Below are 19,809 nucleotides of genomic sequence, written 5' to 3'. Positions count from 1 at the left end.
TATTGCTTTAACCCCCAAAGTTCTTTTCCATGTAACATGGGCAAGTTTAGTTTCAAAAAAATTTTAGGACTAGTGACCTGCAAAGAACTGAGCAATACCTTTTCTGAATTGCCTTATTTTAAGAAACTGCATGAGGAAAGAACTAGCAGGCTTGATATAGCTAGAAAAGTGCCCCCAGATACTGGAGAAACCAGTTGTTATACTGTTTTGATTACACCTTACAAATCTCATCCACAAGTATGTCCTTTGTAAGCTTTTTTTTTTACCTATTTAGCTCTTTCAGGCTGGAGTGCATCGTTATTTTAGATAGTTTCTGTTAGTGACATAAAGTGTGTCCTGTGATGTCACACGCCTCCAAGTTTGGCTTTCAGTTCTAAATAACTTGGTCGCTTTAAATAAATTCCTTATCGTCTCAGCCTGAATGTTCTCTTCTGAGACATGGGGCTAGTACTTACCACATAGAGTTGATGAGAAGGTAAATGAATTAGCTCCTAGTTAAAATAGTACTTACACCTAAGAAATGTCATTTAAGTGCTTTACATATATTGATTCATTTAATTATCACAGTAATCCCATGAAGTCAGTATGATTTTTAATCCCCCATTTTACAGATGGGGAAACTGAGGCACCAAGCATTAGGAAGCTTGCCCAGGATCGCACAGCTCATTAGGAGGAGGATGAGGATTCAAGCCCCACTACTTTGACACCAGAGCTGTAACATAAGAACAAATCCAAGATCATTATATATGCAGCTGAAAATGAACTGTGGTCACTGTCTCCAAATGAGAAGTACAGGGAAACATAGAATGTGTCTCATTGCTCCGGGGGTGGAGAAGGGGCTTCATTTGTTAGCTTTTGTTATGTAAATAGGTTGGGGTGGCTACTTTTCTCTTTAAGAGTTAATCGAGGTTATAAGAATCAGTTTTTTATTTTTTTTCAAACTAAAGGTTAAAATAGCAACACAGCCCACCACATAAATTAGAAGTCCTCGCAAGTATAGTCGTTCATATTGTCGTTCATTGTCATGCCATTTCCTGTTGCTTGTTTAGCACATTGTTTAGAGAGGCAGACGGGGTGCATGGCCCTGAAGTTAGCAAAGACAGATTTAATACCTGGTCCTATGACTTCCCCAGGTTTGATTCCTGAGTTGGGAATATCCCCTGGGTAAGGAAATGGCAACCCACTCCAGTATTCTTGCCTGGAGAATCCCATGGACAGGGGAGCCTGACAGGCTACAGTCCACAGGATTGTCTGAGTCAAACATGACTTAGCAACTAAACCACCACCTGTGACTTCACAGCCAATAAAGCACAGTTAGAAGATAATTAAAGACTGTGACAAATACTCTTAAGAGAAGTGGAGTTCAACTGTAACAAAACTCCTGCTACAGAGATTTAAACAAGAAAGTGGCTTCCCCTTTTTGTGGCTGAATAATATTCCACTATTTAACTCTTATTTTTAAGAGACATTAACAGAATTTTTGATGGAGGACTTTGTACAGAGATCATGTAAGCCTTACCATTTTATTTACAGATTGTAAAGCAAATAAAACATCTGCAAAGAGGTTAAGGAACTTGCCTAAAGTCACACAGCTACTTTGGGGTAGAATTGGGATTTCACAGGTTCAGTATGTCCTTGATCCACACCACCTGCTTGATTTTTTTTTTTTTTTTTTGAAGTGTAGCTGTACAATGTTGTATAAGTTACAGGTGTGCAGTATATTTTTTTAAATTGAAGTATAGTTGATTTACAATATTGTGTTTGTTTCAGGTGTATAGAAAAATGATGTGATTATACATATATATGTGTATATCTGTTCTTTTTAAATTCTTTTCCATTATAGGTTATTATAAGATACTGAATATAAACCCTTGTTTATATATGGTAGTGTGCATCTGTTACAGTTTATCCCTCCCCTACCCCTCCACTTTCTACGTCTGTGAATCTGTTTTTGTTTTATATATAAGTTCATTTGTACTGTTTTTCAGATTCCACATGTAAGTGATGCCATATAATGTTTGTCTTTGACTTGCTTTATTTAGGATAATCTCTAGGTCCATCCAGTGATTCACAATTTTTTTAAGGTTATATTCCATTTATAGTTATTATAAAATATTGGCTATATTTTATATCCTTTACATTTGTGACAACATGGAGGGACCTTGAAGGCATTATGCTGAATGAAATAAGTCAGAGAAAAACACCATATTATCTTACTTACCTGTGGAATCTAAAACAAAACTCACAAATACAGAGAACAAATGATGTTGATGGTTGCCAGAAAGGTACAAGCTTACAATTATCAGATAAATAAGTCCTGGGGATGTAACATAAAACATGGTAACCATAGTTAACAATACTGTATTATACATCTGAAAGTTATTAAGAGAGTAAATCTTTTAAGTTCTCATCCTAAGGAAAAAACTTTGTAACTCTGTGTAGTGATAGATGTTGACTAGTCTTATTGTGGTATATCCATATATCAAATCATCTAGTGTCATTTTCTTTGAGATATAACTGACATAGAACAAGTGGCCTGAAGGTACGACAGTCCAAGGCTGAATGACTGGCTCCCCTTGTCCTTAGCATCTCACACTCTCTTCTCCCCTGTCTCCCCTAGTCCCTGCTGTCTCAAGACAACTAAGGATTCTCTTGTCCCTGGGGCTTTATGGAGAAAGAAAGCTGTCCACAGGAGAGGCTAGCTCTGTGCCAGAGGGCAGCTTACTGCTTTAAGGGAGTCTTGGGATTGAGTTTCTTCTCTGTAGGGGAGGAAAGCACAGAAAAAAAGGGGACTGTACTAGATTTTAGATAAGCCAAGCTACAGTGTGAGCCTTGAAGTGTGGTCAGCAACATGCCCTTGCATACAGGAGGAGAGAAGCCAAGCCAAGTCACTGTCTGGAAAATTCCAGAAGGGCTTCACAGAGAATAACAGTAGAATAAGAGTTGAGTGGTTAAAGGGAGAGGACAAAGAATTGCTTTGTTCCTTTACATTTTAAGAGTCCTGTGGGACATTTAATACCAGATATATTCATTCAGGCATTCATTTTGTATTTGATTCTGACCCGCTTTCTTTCCAAAAGTGAGTTGAATATATCAAACCATGGTTGCTAAGTTTTTATTTAGTGGTTATATAGTGGTTATATTCTATCAGTTCAGTTCAGTCGCTCAGTCGTGTCCAACTCTTTGCAACCCCATTAATCATAGCATGCCGAGCCTCCCTGTCCATCACCAACTCCTGGAGTTCACTCAAACTCACGTCCATTGAGTCAGTGATGCCATCCAGCCATCTCATCCTCTGTCGTCCCCTTCTCCTCCTGTCCCCAATCCCTCCCAGCATCACAGTCTTTTCCAATGAGTCAACTCTTCACATGAAGTGGCCAAAGTAGTGGAGTTTCAGCTTTAGCATCATTCCTTCCAAAGAAATCCCAGGGCTGATGTCCTTCAGGATGGACTGGTTGGATCTCCTTACAGTCCAAGGGACTCTCAAGAGTCTTCTCCAAAACCACAGTTCAAAAGCATTAATTCTTAGGTGCTCAGCTTTCTTCACAGTCCAACTCTCACATCCATACATGACTACTGGAAAAACCATAGCCTTGACTAGATGGACCTTTGTTGGCAAAGTAATGTCTCTGCTTTTTAATATGCTGTCTAGGTTGGTCATAACTTTCCTTCCAAGGAGTAAGCATCTTTTAATTTCATGGCTGCAGTCATCATCTGCAGTGATCTTGGAGTCCAAAAAAAAGAGTCTGACACTGTTTCCACTGTTTCCCCATCTATTTCCCATGAAGTGATGGGACCAGATGCTATAATCTTCGTTTTCTGAATGTTGAGCTCTAAGCCAACTTTTTCACTCTCCTCTTTCACCTTCATCAGGAGGCTTTTTAGTTGCTCTTCACTTTCTGCCATAAGGGTGGTGTCATCTGCATATCTGAGGTTATTGATATTTCTCCTGGCAATCTTGATTCAAGCTTGTGCTTGCTTCTTCCAGTCCAGCGTTTCTCATGATGTACTCTGCATAGAAGTTAAATAAGCAGGGTGACTGTATACAGCCTTGACGTACTCCTTTTCCTATTTGGAACCAGTCTGTTGTTCCATGTCCAGTTGTAACTGTTGCTTCCTGACCTGCATGTAGGTTTCTCAAGAGGCAGGTCAGGTGGTCTGATATTCCCATCTCTTTCAGAATTTTCCACAGTTTATTGTGATCCACACAGTCAAAGGCTTTGGCATAGTCAATAAAGCAGAACTAGATGTTTTTCTGGAACTCTCTTGCTTTTTCGATGATCCAGCAGATGTTGGCAATTTGATCTCTGGTTCCTCTGGCTTTTCTAAAACCAACTTGAACATCTGGAAGTTCATGGTTCACGTATTGCTGAAGCCTGGCTTGGAGAATTTTGATTATATTCTATGATCAGTGGTTATAGTCTAAGGTTGTAAAACAGTGTCTACTGCTGCTAAGTCACTTCAGTCGTGTCCGACTCTGTGCAACGCAACATACAAAGAAACATCCACCAGTGTTGTGTGTGTATTTATATCTAAATGCTAATTTTTTAATTAATTTGATGAATTTTTCATTGAAACACAGCTGCTTAGTATTCTAACAATTGATCAGCATAATTATAATCATCTTTGCCACAAAAGCCTTTTGTCAATATAATATCAGATAACCTCAGTACAAGTTTAAGAATTTCAATCTTAAAACGTTACTAATCCAGTTTTTTGGCCTATTTGTCCAGATTAAGAACTGGTAGTATAAAGCAGAATTAGGCTCTCTGAAGTAAGTAGATAAAGATATGCTCTTGTTGATTAATGCCAGCATACCTTATCTTTTGGCTACATTGTAAAGTATTCTATTGAAGGGCAGAGATAGTATGACTTTAATTTTTTAAAAACATTTCCTATAGTCTGTGACTTACTGTCAAATAACACCATTTTCAGCAACATGGACATACCTACAGAATGTCATACTGAGTGAACTTTAAGTCAGGCAGAGGAGGTGAAATAGCATATGATGTCGGTTGTATGTGGAATCTAAAACGAAATGATACAAATGAACTTACGTACAAAACAGACTCACAGACTTTGAGGACAATCTTATGGTTGCCAGGGCTGGGGCAATAGGGGGGAGGATGGGGAGAGGGTAGGTTTGGGATGGACATGTACACACTGCTATAATTAAAATGGATAACCAACAAGGACCTACGGAATAGCACAGGGAACTCTGCTCAGTGTTACCCGGCAGCCTGAATGGGAGGCGAGCTTGAGAGAGAATGGATACATGTATATGTATGGCTGAGTCCCTTCCCTGTTCACCTGAACTATCACAACATTGTTAATCGGCTACACCCCAATACAAAATACAGAGTTTAAAAAATAATGCATGATTATCTAAAGCTATAACTTGTGAAAAAAATCAAGAAATTTCTTGTGAGGCCTTAAAGCTTTTTTACTCCTTAGAATAACAAATGACCTCTCTTTCTGCTGAGGCCACTTAACTTGGCTGTAGCAGCCTTTTCGTCCTCCAGGAAACTTGATCATGACTTGAATCATGCTGTAAATGTAAGATGAACCTAGTCCTGATCTAGTCTGTTATTACATATAGTAATAGTCTATATCAATTAATTTTAAAAGCATTTACTTTTTATAGTATCATTTTATTGCCTGTTAGACACTGTGCAAGGCTTTGTGAACTTAGAGACTGTTAAGCTTAGTACTGGTGTCAACATATTCGGTAAAATGTAAAACAAGGGCATTAAAGTGTTTTGATCGCTGTGGCAGGAGTTTATATGTAACCCAGCAGGGATCTAAAGGAAGGAGAGGTCATATGTCCTGGGAGTCAGAGGCCTAGTATGATACAAATAAGAATGTCATTACAACTTCAGGGACCACAAATGTAGCTTCAAAAAGCAGTTGACACTTGAGTCCTCGAAACTTAGTGTCTAGGAATCTAATAGAGAACTGCATTACCTTTCAAAGCAGAAGCATCAGTGTGAGAAAAGTCACAGAGGCAAGAGAGACCTGACATGTTAATGCGTTAGGGTAAGGGAAATATTTCAGCACAGCTGCAACATGGGATTTAGCAAGAAACATGACTCGAGAGGTGGGTAGTGAGCAGCTTATACCTTATGTATCATGTGATTTATCTTGTTTTCTTCTGTGAGGATGCCATTAAAGGCATTTATGTAGGTGAGTATTAACGATCAGACTTGAATTTTACAAAGATCACCCAAACAGATGTATGGAGTCTGAGTTGGAGTAGCAGGAGAATTGAAAAAAGAAACTATTGCATTAGAATTTACATATGAAAATACTGAACTGAGATAGTAGCAAGGACAGGTGGGAAATTTTAAGAACATTATTGTCTAAAGACTTAGTGACTGATCATATGTGAAGTAAGCAAAAAAAAAAAAAACTGCATAGTATCTCCACATTTAACATGATAGAGAATGCTCCAGATGAAGAAATAAGTTGGTAAAAAAACATTATGGATTCACTTTAGGAAAGGCTCCATTTATAGTATTTCTGGGACTAAAGTAGGTAAGACTCAGTGTGTGTGAGTGGTGGGGAAAGCTTTAAAGATCAGGGTAGATGTTCAAAATGAATACATAAGTCAGAAGTTAAATCATAACGTGGATGAGATCTGGCAAAAGCATACTGAGCAAGTGGTGAAGATGCCTGCCAAAAACCAGAACCATGGAGAATCCAGCATTTAAATAAAGTTGAGAGAAAGTAAAGGGGAGGAGGGTGGAGTGGAAGGAGTAAGAAGGAGAGGCAGGCTAGACAGAATTTAGAGATAATATTCCAGAGTATTTTCAGGACAGCATAGGTTAGGGTGCAAATTGCCTTTCATGTCCAGTGTTTACTCTTCTTTTAAAAAGAGAACCTTCATGTTTTAACTTGGTGCATAGTGGCAGCCTAGCTAGTCTTTGTATCTCAGTTTGTCTTGCAGTGGCTGGGGCTTTGTGTCTAAGTTTGGCCCAATGGGGTGTGCACAGAGTGTGCCATTTCTAGATCATCACCTAACATATGAAGCAGATGTGGAGGTGAGCACACTAAGCGTTATTGTTCTATGAGCGAGAAATAAGTTAACTTAGTTTAATCCATTGTGCTTTAGCCTCTGTTATAGCAGTTTAGCCAAACAGATAGGATAAAAAGTTGTTATTTGTAAATGAATGAATAGGACTGAGGAAGAACTCAGCTGTGGATCTCCCGATTCTATCATTTGAGAGGGGTGCACAGGGTTTTGATACTGGAACAGTAGAAACAAAACTAATCATAGTAGTCTGCCAGGTGCCACAGTGAGCAGTGTTTACCCAGAAGTAATTTTTAATTAAATTTAATTGGAGGCTAATTACTGTACAATACTGTGGTGACTTTTGCCATACATTGATGTGAATCAGCCACAGGTGTACATGTATCCCCCATGTCAAACCCACCCCTCTCCGCATCCCATCCCTCTGGGTTGTCCCAGTGCCCTGGCTTTGAGTGCCCTGTTTCCTGCATTAAGCTTGGACTGGTCATCTGTTTCACATATGGTAATATACATGTTTCAGTGCTGTTCTTGCAAATCATCCCATCCTCGCCTTCTCCCACAGAGTCCAAAAGTCTGTTCTTTATATCTGTGTCTCTTTTGCTGTCTCACATGTAGGGTTGCCGTTACTATCTTTCTAAATTGCATATGTGTGTTAATATACTGTATTGGTGTTTTTCTTTTCTGACTTAACTCTGTGTAATAGGCCCCAGTTTCATCCACCTCATTGGAACTGATTCAGATGCATTCTTTTTAATAGCTGAGTAATATTCCGTTGTGTATATGTACTGCAACTTTCTTATTCATTCGTCTGCCAGTGGGCATCTAGGTTGCTTCCATGTCCTGGCTATTGTAAACAGAGCTGCGATGAACGTTAGGGTACATGTGTCTCTTTAAATTCTGGTGTCCTCAGTGTGTATGCCCAGGAGTGGGATTGCTGGGTCATATGGCAGTTCTATTTCCCGTTTTTTAAGGAATCTCCACACTCTTCTCCATAATGGCTGTACTAGTTTGCATTCCCACCAACAGTGTAAGAGGGTTCCCTTTTCTCCACACCCTCTCCAGCATTTATTGTTTGTAGACTTTTTGATGGCAGCCATTCTGACCAGCGTGAGATGGTACCTCATTGTGGTTTTGATTTGCATTTCTCTGATAATGAGTGATGTTGAGCATCTTTTCATGTATTTGTTAGCCATCTGTATGTCTTCTTTGGAGAAATGTCTATTTAGTTCTTTGGCCCATTTTTTGATTGGATCATTTATTTTTCTGGTATTGAGCTGCATGAGCTGCTTGTATATTTTTGAGATAATTCTTTGCTTTCAGTTTTTCGCCATTGAGGATAATGTTTGCTGTGGGTTTATCATATATGGCTTTTATTATGTTGAGGTATTTTCCTTCTGTGCCTGCTTTCTGGAGAATTTTTATCATAAATCAGTGTTGAATTTTGTCAAAGGCTTTCTCTGCATCTCTTGAGATAATCATATGGTTTTTATCTTTCAGTTTGTTAATGTGGTGTATCACATTGATTGATTTGCAAATATTGAATCCTTGCATCCCTGGAATAAAGCCCACTTGGTCATGGTGTATGATCTTTTTAATATGTTGTTGGATTCTGTTTGCTAGAATGTTGTTGAGGATTTTTGCATCTATGTTCTTCAGTGATACTGGCCTGTAGTTTTCTTTTTTCGTGTGGCATCTTTGTCTACCCAGAAGTAATTTAAGCATTGTTTTTATATTTTAACTGTAAAAATCTATCAGCATTCAGGACCAGATAGCTTTACTGGTGAGTTCTACCAAACATTTAAAGAAGAGTTAATATCAGTCCTTCTCAAACTCTTCCCAAAAACATCAGTACAGATGGGACCACTTCCAGTCTCATTTTACAAGGCCAGCATTTCCTCATCCAAAACCAGACAAGGATGCCACAAGAAAATTGCAGGCCAGTATCCCTGATGAACATAGATACAAAAATCCTCAACAAAATGTCAGCAAACCAAACTCAGCAATACATTAAAAGGTTCATACTCCATGATCAGATTATTCCAGGGACACAAGGATGATTCAGAATCTGCAAATCAATCATTGTGATATAATGCAATAACAAGGATAAAAACCATATAATTATTTCAGTAGATGCAGAAAAAGCATGGACATAATTTAACATTCATTCATAATGAAAACACTCAATAAACCGGATGGAGAGGGAATATACCACAGCATAACAAAGGCTGTATTATGACCACAACCTGTATATCATACTCAACTGCAAAATACAAAGCTTTTCCTCTAAGATAATGAACTAGATGAGGATGCCCACTCACACCACTTATTTAACATAGTACTGGAAGTCCCTAGCCAGAGTGGTTAGAGAAGAAAATAAATAAAAGGTATCCAATTTGAAATGGAAGAAGTAAAATGTTCTCTATTTGCCAATGACACAACATATATTATAGAAAACCCTAAAGACTCCACTAAAATAACTGTTAGAACTATTCACCTAATTCAGTGAAGTATCAGGATACAAAGCCAATATCCAAAAATCTGTTGTGTTTCTATATACTAATTACAAATTATAAGAGAATTTAAGTTCCACTTAAAATAATTGCATCAAAAAGAATGAAATACCTAGGAGTAAATTTAACCAAGAAGGCAGAAGACTCATTCATATGCTGAAAACTACATTGGTGAAATACATTGAAGAAGACACAAATAAATCGAAAAATACTTTGTGCTCATGCATTGGCAGAATTAATATTGTTAAAATGTCCATACTGCCCAAAGAAGCTTTAATGCTGTTCCTATCAGAATTCCAATGGCAATTTTTATAGATTAAACAGTGCTAAAATTTGTATGGAACCACAGCAGATCCTGAATACTCAAAGCAATCTTGAGAAAAAAGAACAAAGCTAGTGGTGTCACACTTCCTGATTTCAAACTGTATTACAAATATGTAGGAAGCAAAATTGCTTCCCAGGTGGCCCAGTGGTAATAAATCTCCCTGCTGATGCAGGAGACACAGGAGATGTGAGTTCAATCCTTGAGTTGCGAAGAGTAGGAAATGGCAACCCACTCCAGTATTCTTGCCTGGGAAATTTCATGGACAGAGGAGCCTGGTGGGCTATGTCCATGGTGTCACAAAGAGTCAGACATGACTGAGCATACATGCACAAGAAGCAAAACAGCACAGTATTGACATAAAACCAGGTACATAGTGGAACAGAAAATAGAGAACCCCAGAATAAACCCATGTGTGTGTGTGTGTGTATATATACACATGAAATTAAAAGACGCTTGCTCCTTGGAAGAAAAGTTGTGACCAACCTAGACAGCATATTACAAAGCAGAGACATTACTTTGCCAACAAAGATCCATCTAGTCAAAGCTATGGTTTTTCCAGTAGTCATATGTGGATGTGAGAGTTGGACTGTAAAGAAAGCTGAGCACCGAAGAATTGATACTTTTGAATGTGGTGTTGGAGAAGACTTTTGAGAGTCCCTTGGACTGCACAGAGGTCCAACCAGTCCATCCTAAAGGAAATCAGTCCTGAATATTCATTGGAAGGACTGATGCTCAAGCTGAAGCTCCAATGCTTTGGCCACTTGATGCAAAGAACCGACTCATTGGAAAAGACCCTGATGCTGGGAAAGATTGAGGGCAGGAGGAGATGGGGACGACAGAGGATGAGATGATTGGATGGCATCACGGACTCAGTGGACATGAGTTTGAGTAAACTCTGGGAGTTGGTGATGGACAGGGAAGCCTGGTGTGCTGCAGTCCAGGGGGTCACAAAGAGTCGGACACGACTGAACAACTGAACTGATGATACACACACAGTCAACGAATTTACCGTTAAGCAGCTAAGAGTATACAATAGGGAAAGGACAGTGTGGTCAATTAATGATATTGAAAAGTGGACAGGTATATGCAAAAGAATGAAACTGGACCACTGTCTTACACCACACACAAAAATTGACTCCAAATGGATTAAAGACTTTAAAATAAGACCTGAAACCATGGAACTTCGAGGGGAAAAAAACGGATGATAAGCTCCTTGCCATTCATTTTGATGGTAAGTTTTTTAATTTGGCACCAAAAACGAAACCATCAACAAGATGAAAGGGCAACCTATAGAATGGGAGAGAATTATTTGCAAATCATATATATGATAAGTGGTTAATACCCAAAACAAAATATTCACATAACAGGAAAAAAACTCAGTTTAAAAAAATCTTATTTTAAAATGGATAGAGGATCTGAATAGACATTTTTTACAAAAGATATTCAGATGGCCAGCAGGTACGTTAAAAGGTTCCTCAACATTAGTAATCATCAGGGAAATAAAAATCAAATCCACAATGAATTGTCACCTCATGCCTATTAGAATGGCTGTTATCACGGATATAAGAAACAGTAAAAGTGTTGGCAGAGATGTGGAAAAAAGGGAACTCTTGTGCACTATTGGCTGGAGAAGGCAATGGCACCCCACTCCAGTACTCTTGCTTGGAAAATCCCATGGATGGAGGAGCCTGGTGGGCTGCAGTCCATGGGGTCGCAAAGAGTCAGACACGACTGAGCGACTTCACTTTCACTTTTCCCTTTCATGCATTGGAGAAGGCAATGGCAACCCACTCCAGTGTTCCTGCCTGGAGAATCCCAGGGACAGGGGAGCCTGGTGGGCTGCCGTCTCTGGGGTCGCACAGAGTCGGACACAACTGAAGCGACTCAGCAGCAGCAGCAGTGCACTATTGGCAGGGTGTAAGTTGGTACAGCCTCTGTGGAAAACAGTATGGAGGGGCCTCAGGAATTAAAAATAGGACTACCATATGATCCAGCAGTTCTACTTCTGGTGGTTTATCTGAAGGAAACAGAAATCCTAACTCAAAAAGATATCTGTACCTTGTGTTCACTGCAGCATTATTTACTGTGACCAAGACTTGAAAATAACCTGTGTGAATAAAGAAAATGTGATATATGTGTGTGTGTATATATACACATACACACTGCAATGGAATATTATTCAGCTATTTAAAAAAAGGAAATCCTGCCATTTGTAACAACAGAGAGGCCTTGAGGGCATTGTGCTAAGTGAGATATATTGGAGAAAGACAAATACTGTATTATCTCATTCATATGAATCTCAAAACTCATTTGGGGGCAAGGAATGGGTGAAGGTAGAGAAAGTATCTTACAAAGCAGAGATACTGTCAGAATTGATGGAACAAGAAGCACAGGTTTAAATAAATGCATCACACATTTACAGAGAAACAAAACTGCTATTTTTAAGTATAAGAAATCGGGAGGATCTGAGGTAGAAGGTGTTAGTGTGCTAGAGCTGCATCTGTGTGGTGGGGAATCAGAAGGTAATATCTAAAGTTAATAACTCTAGTGGCATGAGTGTATTAGTTAGAGCCATGAAACGATCCTTAGAACTAATAACAATTGATTGAAAATGGTTTCCTCGAGGAAGGGATGAGGCCAGATATTTCTTAAGTTCTCCAATCAGCTACCAAAAAATCATTTTCTTTTAATATCTTTTTCCACATTGACAGAACTGCTTTATCATTTTTAGAAGAACTGGTTTGAGTTCATTAAATTTATCCCTAACATTTATTTTTGATGCTATCATAAATGGAATTGTTTTCTTGGTTTTATTTTTAAATTTTGGATATTAAGCCTTTTAATAATACGAAATGTCCCTCTTTGTCTCTGGTAATACTTCTTTATCTTAAAGTTTTTTGTGTGTGGTGTAAGAGTCACTCTGTTTCTCTTATGGTTACTCATTTATTTTTAAAAGCGGTACATGCACATACATATTTAGGACATAAAGAGTAGATAGAAACACTAGAATGTTAATGTTAGTTGTATCTGGCTTATAGAATAATGAGTATTATGGGGGCTTTTTTGGTGTGTCTTCTGAGTTCTGTGATTAGTTTGTGTTATGATTAGGGAAAAAGAGATGGCTTATATAAAATTTTAGATACTTTTATCAGCTAGATTTTTGGGGTTGCAAATAGCAGAATTTGACTCTCACAAGTAGAAGATAATTGGACTAATCATGGAATCAGTTGGCAAGTGAAGTACTGGGCTGAGAAGAGGCCAGAACTATGCCAGCTGTGAGACTTTAGATAGGAGAGACTTCTCTGCTGCCTTTTCTGGGTGACGCCACAGCGCGCTCTGACTTCTTGTTCCCTTTCTTTTGCTCTCTTCAGTCAAGATTCAAAATCCAGAAGTGAGTGTCCTTCTCTGATGGTTGGCAAGAAAAGTACCTGGCACCTTAAGTTACAGTTTGAGGAGTCCACACAATAGGGACAAATGATTCCCTAGGATGAAATTAGGATGCTGTTATCAAAAGAAGGGAAGTGAACTCTGGCAGCTAAAAAGCAACAGATGTTCACTGTGATATTTGACTTTTTGTTTATGCAGAATTACAGTTTACAATGCTAGTCATAAAAACAGTTACCAATAAGAATAATTGTTTTGTTAAAAATAGAACCACCATATGATCCACTTCTGGCCTTATAAGCCAGACGAAACTATAATTCTAAAAAAGATACATGCACCCCTCTGTTCACTATTTACAGTAGCCCAAGACATGGAAACAGCCGAAATGTCCACAACAGATGAATAAAGATGTGGTACATATTTTACGGTGGAATACGTCTCAGTCATAAAAAGGAATGAAAGTATGCCATTTGCAGCAACATGGATGGGCCTAAAGATTGTCATACTAAGTGAAGTAAATCAAAAAGAGAAAGACAAATACCATATGATATCACTTATATGTAGGATCTAAAATATGACACAGATGAACCTGTCTATGAAACAGAAACAGGGACACAGAATAGACTGGTGGTTGCAAAGGGATAGTGATGTGGAAGAGGGATGGATTGGGAGTTTGGGATTAGCAGATGCAAACTGGCATATATAGAATGGTGAACAATACGGTCCTACGTAAACCATAATGGAAAAGAATATGAAAAAAATGTATACACGTATAGCTGAGTCACTTTACTGTGCAACAGTAATTACACAACAGTGTCTTTCAGCTAGACTGCGGTAAAAAAAATTTTAAAGAATTTGTTTTGAATACAACTGACCCAATTATTGTCACTTAACCTGTGTTGGCGTGCTCGCCACTGAAGTTCTCACTTGCAGATTTCTCTGTCACTTGACTGTAAGTTCCGTGTGTCTCATAGTGCAGTTAAAATCACTTAGAAAATGAGAAAGCAAACCTTTATATTCGTAATGGGGAGGACTTTGTGATAATTTAACACTTGCTAGAATTTCTGTCATCTCCTTCCTGGCTCACCTAAAGCAGCTTGTACTTACTCATTAAGACCCAGCTCAAGCATTACCTCATCCAGAAAGACTCTTGCACCCTCCTACCTCATCCCATTCTGGTTTATGGGCCACTCACCACTGTGCATAGTGCTCTTTTTGTTCTCATCCCATTGTATCATATTTGTTCATTTGTTTGTCTCTCACACGAGCCAGACTGGCAGAGTGTATCTTGTTTTTCCTTTGATTCTCCAGCCCCTACGCCTGGGAAGTCCCATCGAGAGAGGAGTCTGATTGGCTACCATCCCTGAGGTCATAAGAGTCGGACACGACTTAGTGACTGAATCACCACCAGCCCCCTTACACAGTGTCTATACATCAGTCAGTCAGTAAATATTTGTTGAATGATTGAATGGGTTTCCCAGAGAAAGGGGGCAGGGCATTCCCTATGGAACCCAGCAATGTAAAGGTATGGAATGGCTTAGGAATGGTGAGACACTCTAGAGGATTAGCACATTGAACGATGAGTGGGAGGAGAGACTGGTGAATTTGACTGACTTTGGTCTCTACATGACCATGTACTCCAAGTTTAGACAGTTCTATAGGCCTCAGGAAGAGGAGAGACTTGGCAATGGAGGAGGACAGGACACTAGAGGTTATTTGGTGAATACATCCTGGTTGGGCTGGAGCTCTCAGAGCCCTCAGATGATGGAGTGTTGCTGGCACTGGGAGTTAGAGAGTTCAGACACAGTTTGGGAGCAAATTCACCTCCCATGCACCAGGTACTTGTTTAAATACCAGGGACACAGTAGTGGATAATATGAATAAGATTTCTACTTCCCATTGAGTTTTTATTCTAAAAAGGGAAGATGGATAAGAAGAACAGACACCAACCAAAGCATATGTACACATTCTCAAAACTGAAGTGCCATGTTGGAAGTAAAATGTTCAGAACAGCACTCTCCTCCTGAAGCACAAGGGAGCAAACTGGAGGGAATCTCTCTGGAGTATAGCAGGGACCCTCCTTTCCTGGCTTACATTCCAGTCATTTACTGCTCAGTTTTTGGAAGTATAATGACCAGTATCATACATGTTCTTCAGGAATTTATCTAAAAGATTTGTAAGTTCTAGATTTTAAAAATGTGTGTAATATTTATACACTCTCCAAAAAATGTTGCAAAGAAGAAGGTGTTGTCACAGTAATGCTTTTTTTAGCAAAAGTGTTCTCTCCCCACCCTCCTCACTATATACTACACACAGGGATCTTCCTGTTGAAAACTTATTTGGTTAGGTATTATAAATAATACTTAACCAGAAGGCAATGGCACCCCACTCCGGTACTGTTGCCCGGAAAATCCCATGGATGGAGGAGCCTGGTAGGCTGCAGTCCATGGGGTCGCTAGGTAGTCGGACATGACTGAGTGACTTCACTTTCACTTTCAACTTTCATGCGTTGGAGAAGGAAATGGGAACCCATTCCAGTGTTCTTGCCTGGAGAATCCCATGGACGGAGAAGCCCGGTAGGCTGCAGTCCATGGGGTCGCACAGAGTCGGACACGACTGAAGTGACTTGGTAGTAGTAGTAGTAATTATAAATAAAAACCAGTCATAGCCTATGTTATTGGCAAGGTGTGTTTGTAGTTTGTATATTTCTAGTGCCTGAAAAATAATCTGATATTTTTACAGCTTAAATCTGTATCCTTGACAACTGTTTGGGGCTTTTCCTTCAGTGGAACAGATTCCAGGAGCAAAGAAGTTTTGCATGTGCCAAGTAATCTAGCCTTTCATTCTCTTCTCTTGGTTGTAGGCTTGTTTAATGATAAAGGCTCTTTCCTCTGTTCCAGGGTGCCGATAAGACTGTGAAAGGTCCCGATGGACTGACTGCCTTTGAAGCCACTGACAACCAGGCAATCAAAGCCCTTCTTCAGTGATGGACGGATGGGCTAACAGCTCTGGAAGAATGACTCTCCTGTGGCCTCACACTGCTGCCTGTCTGTCTGTTACTCTCTATCTGCCAGCTTCTTCAGCTAAAATACTTTTAGAGGGGTGAGGGGAGAGAGAAATTCATAACAAATCAGACTACCAGGAACAAAAAAAAACAATGTTTGGGAGGAGAGGGAAAAAACAAGATCAGGCTTTTACTAGGATTCCTGATCAGGTCAGCCTCTTTTCCATTTCCAGTTTAAAAGAAACAGCTGATACCCATGGGAGAGCAAAGACAAAACATACCGTTAATATTTGACCTTTTCAGCTCCCTAGCTAATTTATTAGATTGTGTTGAGGGTCTGATTATACCAAGGCCAGCTATATATTTGGTAGCCCTGTCTGTGTGAGCAGTAGTGGCTGCTGTGACGAAACTTAGGGTGCTGAGACAAGCAATTAGCTCCAGCCTTCTGCCTTAAGATGCACCCTAGCGGGGATTTCCCAGCGTAGTTAGGAGCGCTGTCTGAGGTTGGTGACCAAATCTCCCCTGGTGACTTCCAGCTTTACATGCGAGCTCGGTTAAGGCGAGGGGGCGCACACTCCTCCGCTGCTGGACGGCTGGACTTTGGGTTTCCTCTCCCCCTTCACATGGATTTCATGTCTCTTTAGGTAAAACTTACTAGTTTTATTTATAAAATCGCAAATTTTGGAAGTCTAAAGGAGAAATCATTCCAGTCTGCATTTTTTTTTTCCCTCCTCTAGATTCAGACATAGAACATTGAAACACTTTCCAACTCCTGCTGGTAGTAAAAGGGGATTTAAAAATAGAATCATAGCCATAAGCCTGTTAGATACAGAGAGAACAGTTGTCTTAGTACCTATGGATTTTCTTCATTTGCTGTTTGAATAGATTGGCCTCAGTTCTGTTTGTTTGAAGAATCAAGGAACATTCTTTTGGAATGCCTCTCTCAGACCCACCTTGGATGCTGATTACTTACTGCACCAAAGCTCTCACTGGGGTGAGATTTACTGTTCGGACCAGTTTAACCCCATCTCTTAAAAATACCCGTGTCACCAGGTTTCCCAGAGCTGTTGATAGGCTTCTGCTGAATGTATGCCAGCCCACCTGCCTAATATATTTTTGTTTCTTTTCTCTTTTATGCAGTGCATAAAATGGGACACCTTCAAATTATATTCTGTATTTTTAAAAATACAGTGCCCTAAAACGGTGTTCTGACCTGCAGAAAATAGTTAGACACATTTTCTAATGTTTATTTCTTGAGCAGTACAGCTGATTAAAACATACATATACCCTTAAATTTGCTGTCCTGCATATAAAATAAGATTCATTTGACTTGCCATGCATATATGCTTACTAAAAATACTAGCATTTTTCCTTAGCCATGTCATGCAATAATTGAATGTACCTCAAATTTTTAAAAGTGGGGGGAGGGTGGGTTAGGGACTTGTATTCAGATTGTGGTTAATAAAGAATTAATGACAATTTTTTAAGGCCATGTAGCATCTTACAACAGGGTTAAACTAGTACCAAGAACAGTCAGCCTGGCCAATAACAAATCTTACCAGTTGCTGATTGGTTGGTTGATGTGTGGGTTTGTTTGTGTGTATTTTTCCCTGGTGAACCCTTTTTTTATCCTGTGTCTTTTTCACTTAAAACTAGCCTAACCCTGGAATTTTCCTGCGTCCAAGAAAACAATCACAGAATACTGGTTTAAATACTTTGATACCTGTGGCTAATTCTGCTGTCTTGATGCAGGCTATTAGAGTTGGATTAGAAGTCAGTAATTAGTGCTTTATGCCATCACTGAACTGAAACACAGTGATCCTCGCTGAAGATGGAGGGCACTCTGTCAGCGTGTACTGTCAGCGTACAAGGTGTTCTGATAGCTTTGTTTTCGCTTCTTGGCATACTGCTGTTTAAAAGGCTCGACTTTTCCTCTCTACACAGTTTTCACCTTTACTTTCCGAGTGTTTTCTGTAGCAGGCTACTGTAGAGAGTGTGCTGTTCTATCATTCCTAAACCTGGTCTGCTTCCTCCAGTCACCTGGTCCAGAGACCATGTGATTCTTTGTACAGTTTATCCTGGTGTTCCCTGTAATGCAGTAGAGGCTACTTTGCCTTCCCTCTTCTTTCTCAGCCATTTTGTAAACCCCGTAATTATGAAGCGGTTGCTTGAGAAAATAACAGATAAACATAGAATAGACTGACCAAGATGGTTTAGAGGTTTTTTTTTTTTTTAACTAGGTTATTTATAATGTATTTCTGAACCACTTGGCAGAGAAATTTACAACACTTAATGTTCATATTTTGAGTAAAGAAAGCTAAAACCTTGTCTGCTTTTTTGGTACTACATGCATTAGTAAAAGGTTAAGTAAGTTTTGTTCTCCACTGCAGTAATATTTAACATCTCAGACAAAAATCTTGCATGTTCTGTAGTTTTGTATTAAGTCAGTCTTTTCATATGCACTATTTCAAGTGAAAACAGGTGGTTTGCCTGTCTACATTAGTATCCTAACAGGTTCCCCCTGGCAGCTTCAGACTGGCGTCTGTAGACTTAGAGTTCAGCTAACGGCACCGGAATCGACCCAGTAGTTCTCTGCACAGTTCACCTTCTAAACCCAGTGGGTGGGGCCTGAAGAAGTAGGTGGATGCCATGGGTGGAAGCTGCCAGCAAGCAGACCCTTCATTCATTGATTTCCTTCCCCCAAATAATGGATTTCAAATCTGTATGTACCTATTTGATTTTTTTCCCCTAAAACTTCAACTAAGCTGCTGTTTTCTTCCATGCAATATTGTATACTCAATTGTGTATAGAAGAAGCTGGTGCGAGTGCCCTCCTACATAAGCAATTGCAGTGTTTGCATGCAAAATTTTAAAAAATTTAAATTGTCCTGATTCTATTTTGTAAATGGAGAAACAATCATATCTTTCTAAGGAGTAATGGAGGAAGACTAGTGCTTTGTGCATTTTGATATATTTGAGTTCATTTTTTCCACAGTGTAATACATTTGACACAGTTGGGGTTCTCATTATCCTAGTTCATGTACATCAGAATGCTAAATAATACTGTGTTTAAGTTTTGTGTTGCAAGAACAAATGGAATAAACTTGAATTGTGCTACAGCCAGCGTGTCAGGGTTTTTCATTTTTCTCTTCCCTTGGTTACTTTGGGTTATTATCACCTTCCTCCTCTGGTCTTCTTTATAACTGTATTGGTACTTTGCCTTAAACTTTAATCTGAATTTCCCCCCATTTATTCCACTACTAGGAAAGATTTAATTGAAATAAACTGTACTACTCATCTCATTGAGAGGTTCTGCTCATCTGTGTCAGTTTCCCAGTACACACTGTTGGTAATAAATGAGGAGGAGTTTCTATGAGCAGGCTGTAACTGGGAAACTTCGAAGCGTCAGGATCTTAATAGGTGTTAGAATAGCATCAAGCTAAACCTCTTTAATCCTTTCATACACTTATTTAAGCTATCACAGAACTTTCACAATATATCAGACTGTTAGATTTTGTCCTCTCCTAGACTAGCAACTGTAACCTGGGAACGTGATA

At 39.2% G+C, this 19,809-nt stretch overlaps 1 protein-coding gene across 2 annotated transcripts in view; it reads left to right on the top strand.

Annotated features, from left to right (window-relative positions):
- Positions 1-19,371, top strand: part of MTPN (myotrophin) — a 79,483-nt gene extending 60,112 nt beyond the window's left edge. For both annotated transcript variants that reach the window (XM_055591011.1, XM_055591012.1), the window contains exon 4: positions 16,150-19,371. In XM_055591011.1, coding sequence (XP_055446986.1) covers positions 16,150-16,236 — 87 coding nt within the window. In that variant the 3' untranslated portion in view covers positions 16,237-19,371. The remainder of the gene's footprint in view (positions 1-16,149) is intronic.
- The last annotated feature ends 438 nt before the right edge of the window (positions 19,372-19,809 follow it).

Source organism: Bubalus kerabau, chromosome 8 (assembly GCF_029407905.1).
Source record: "Bubalus kerabau isolate K-KA32 ecotype Philippines breed swamp buffalo chromosome 8, PCC_UOA_SB_1v2, whole genome shotgun sequence".
Taxonomy (NCBI): Eukaryota; Metazoa; Chordata; class Mammalia; order Artiodactyla; family Bovidae; genus Bubalus; species Bubalus kerabau.
This window is presented reverse-complemented; position numbering and strand designations above follow the sequence as displayed.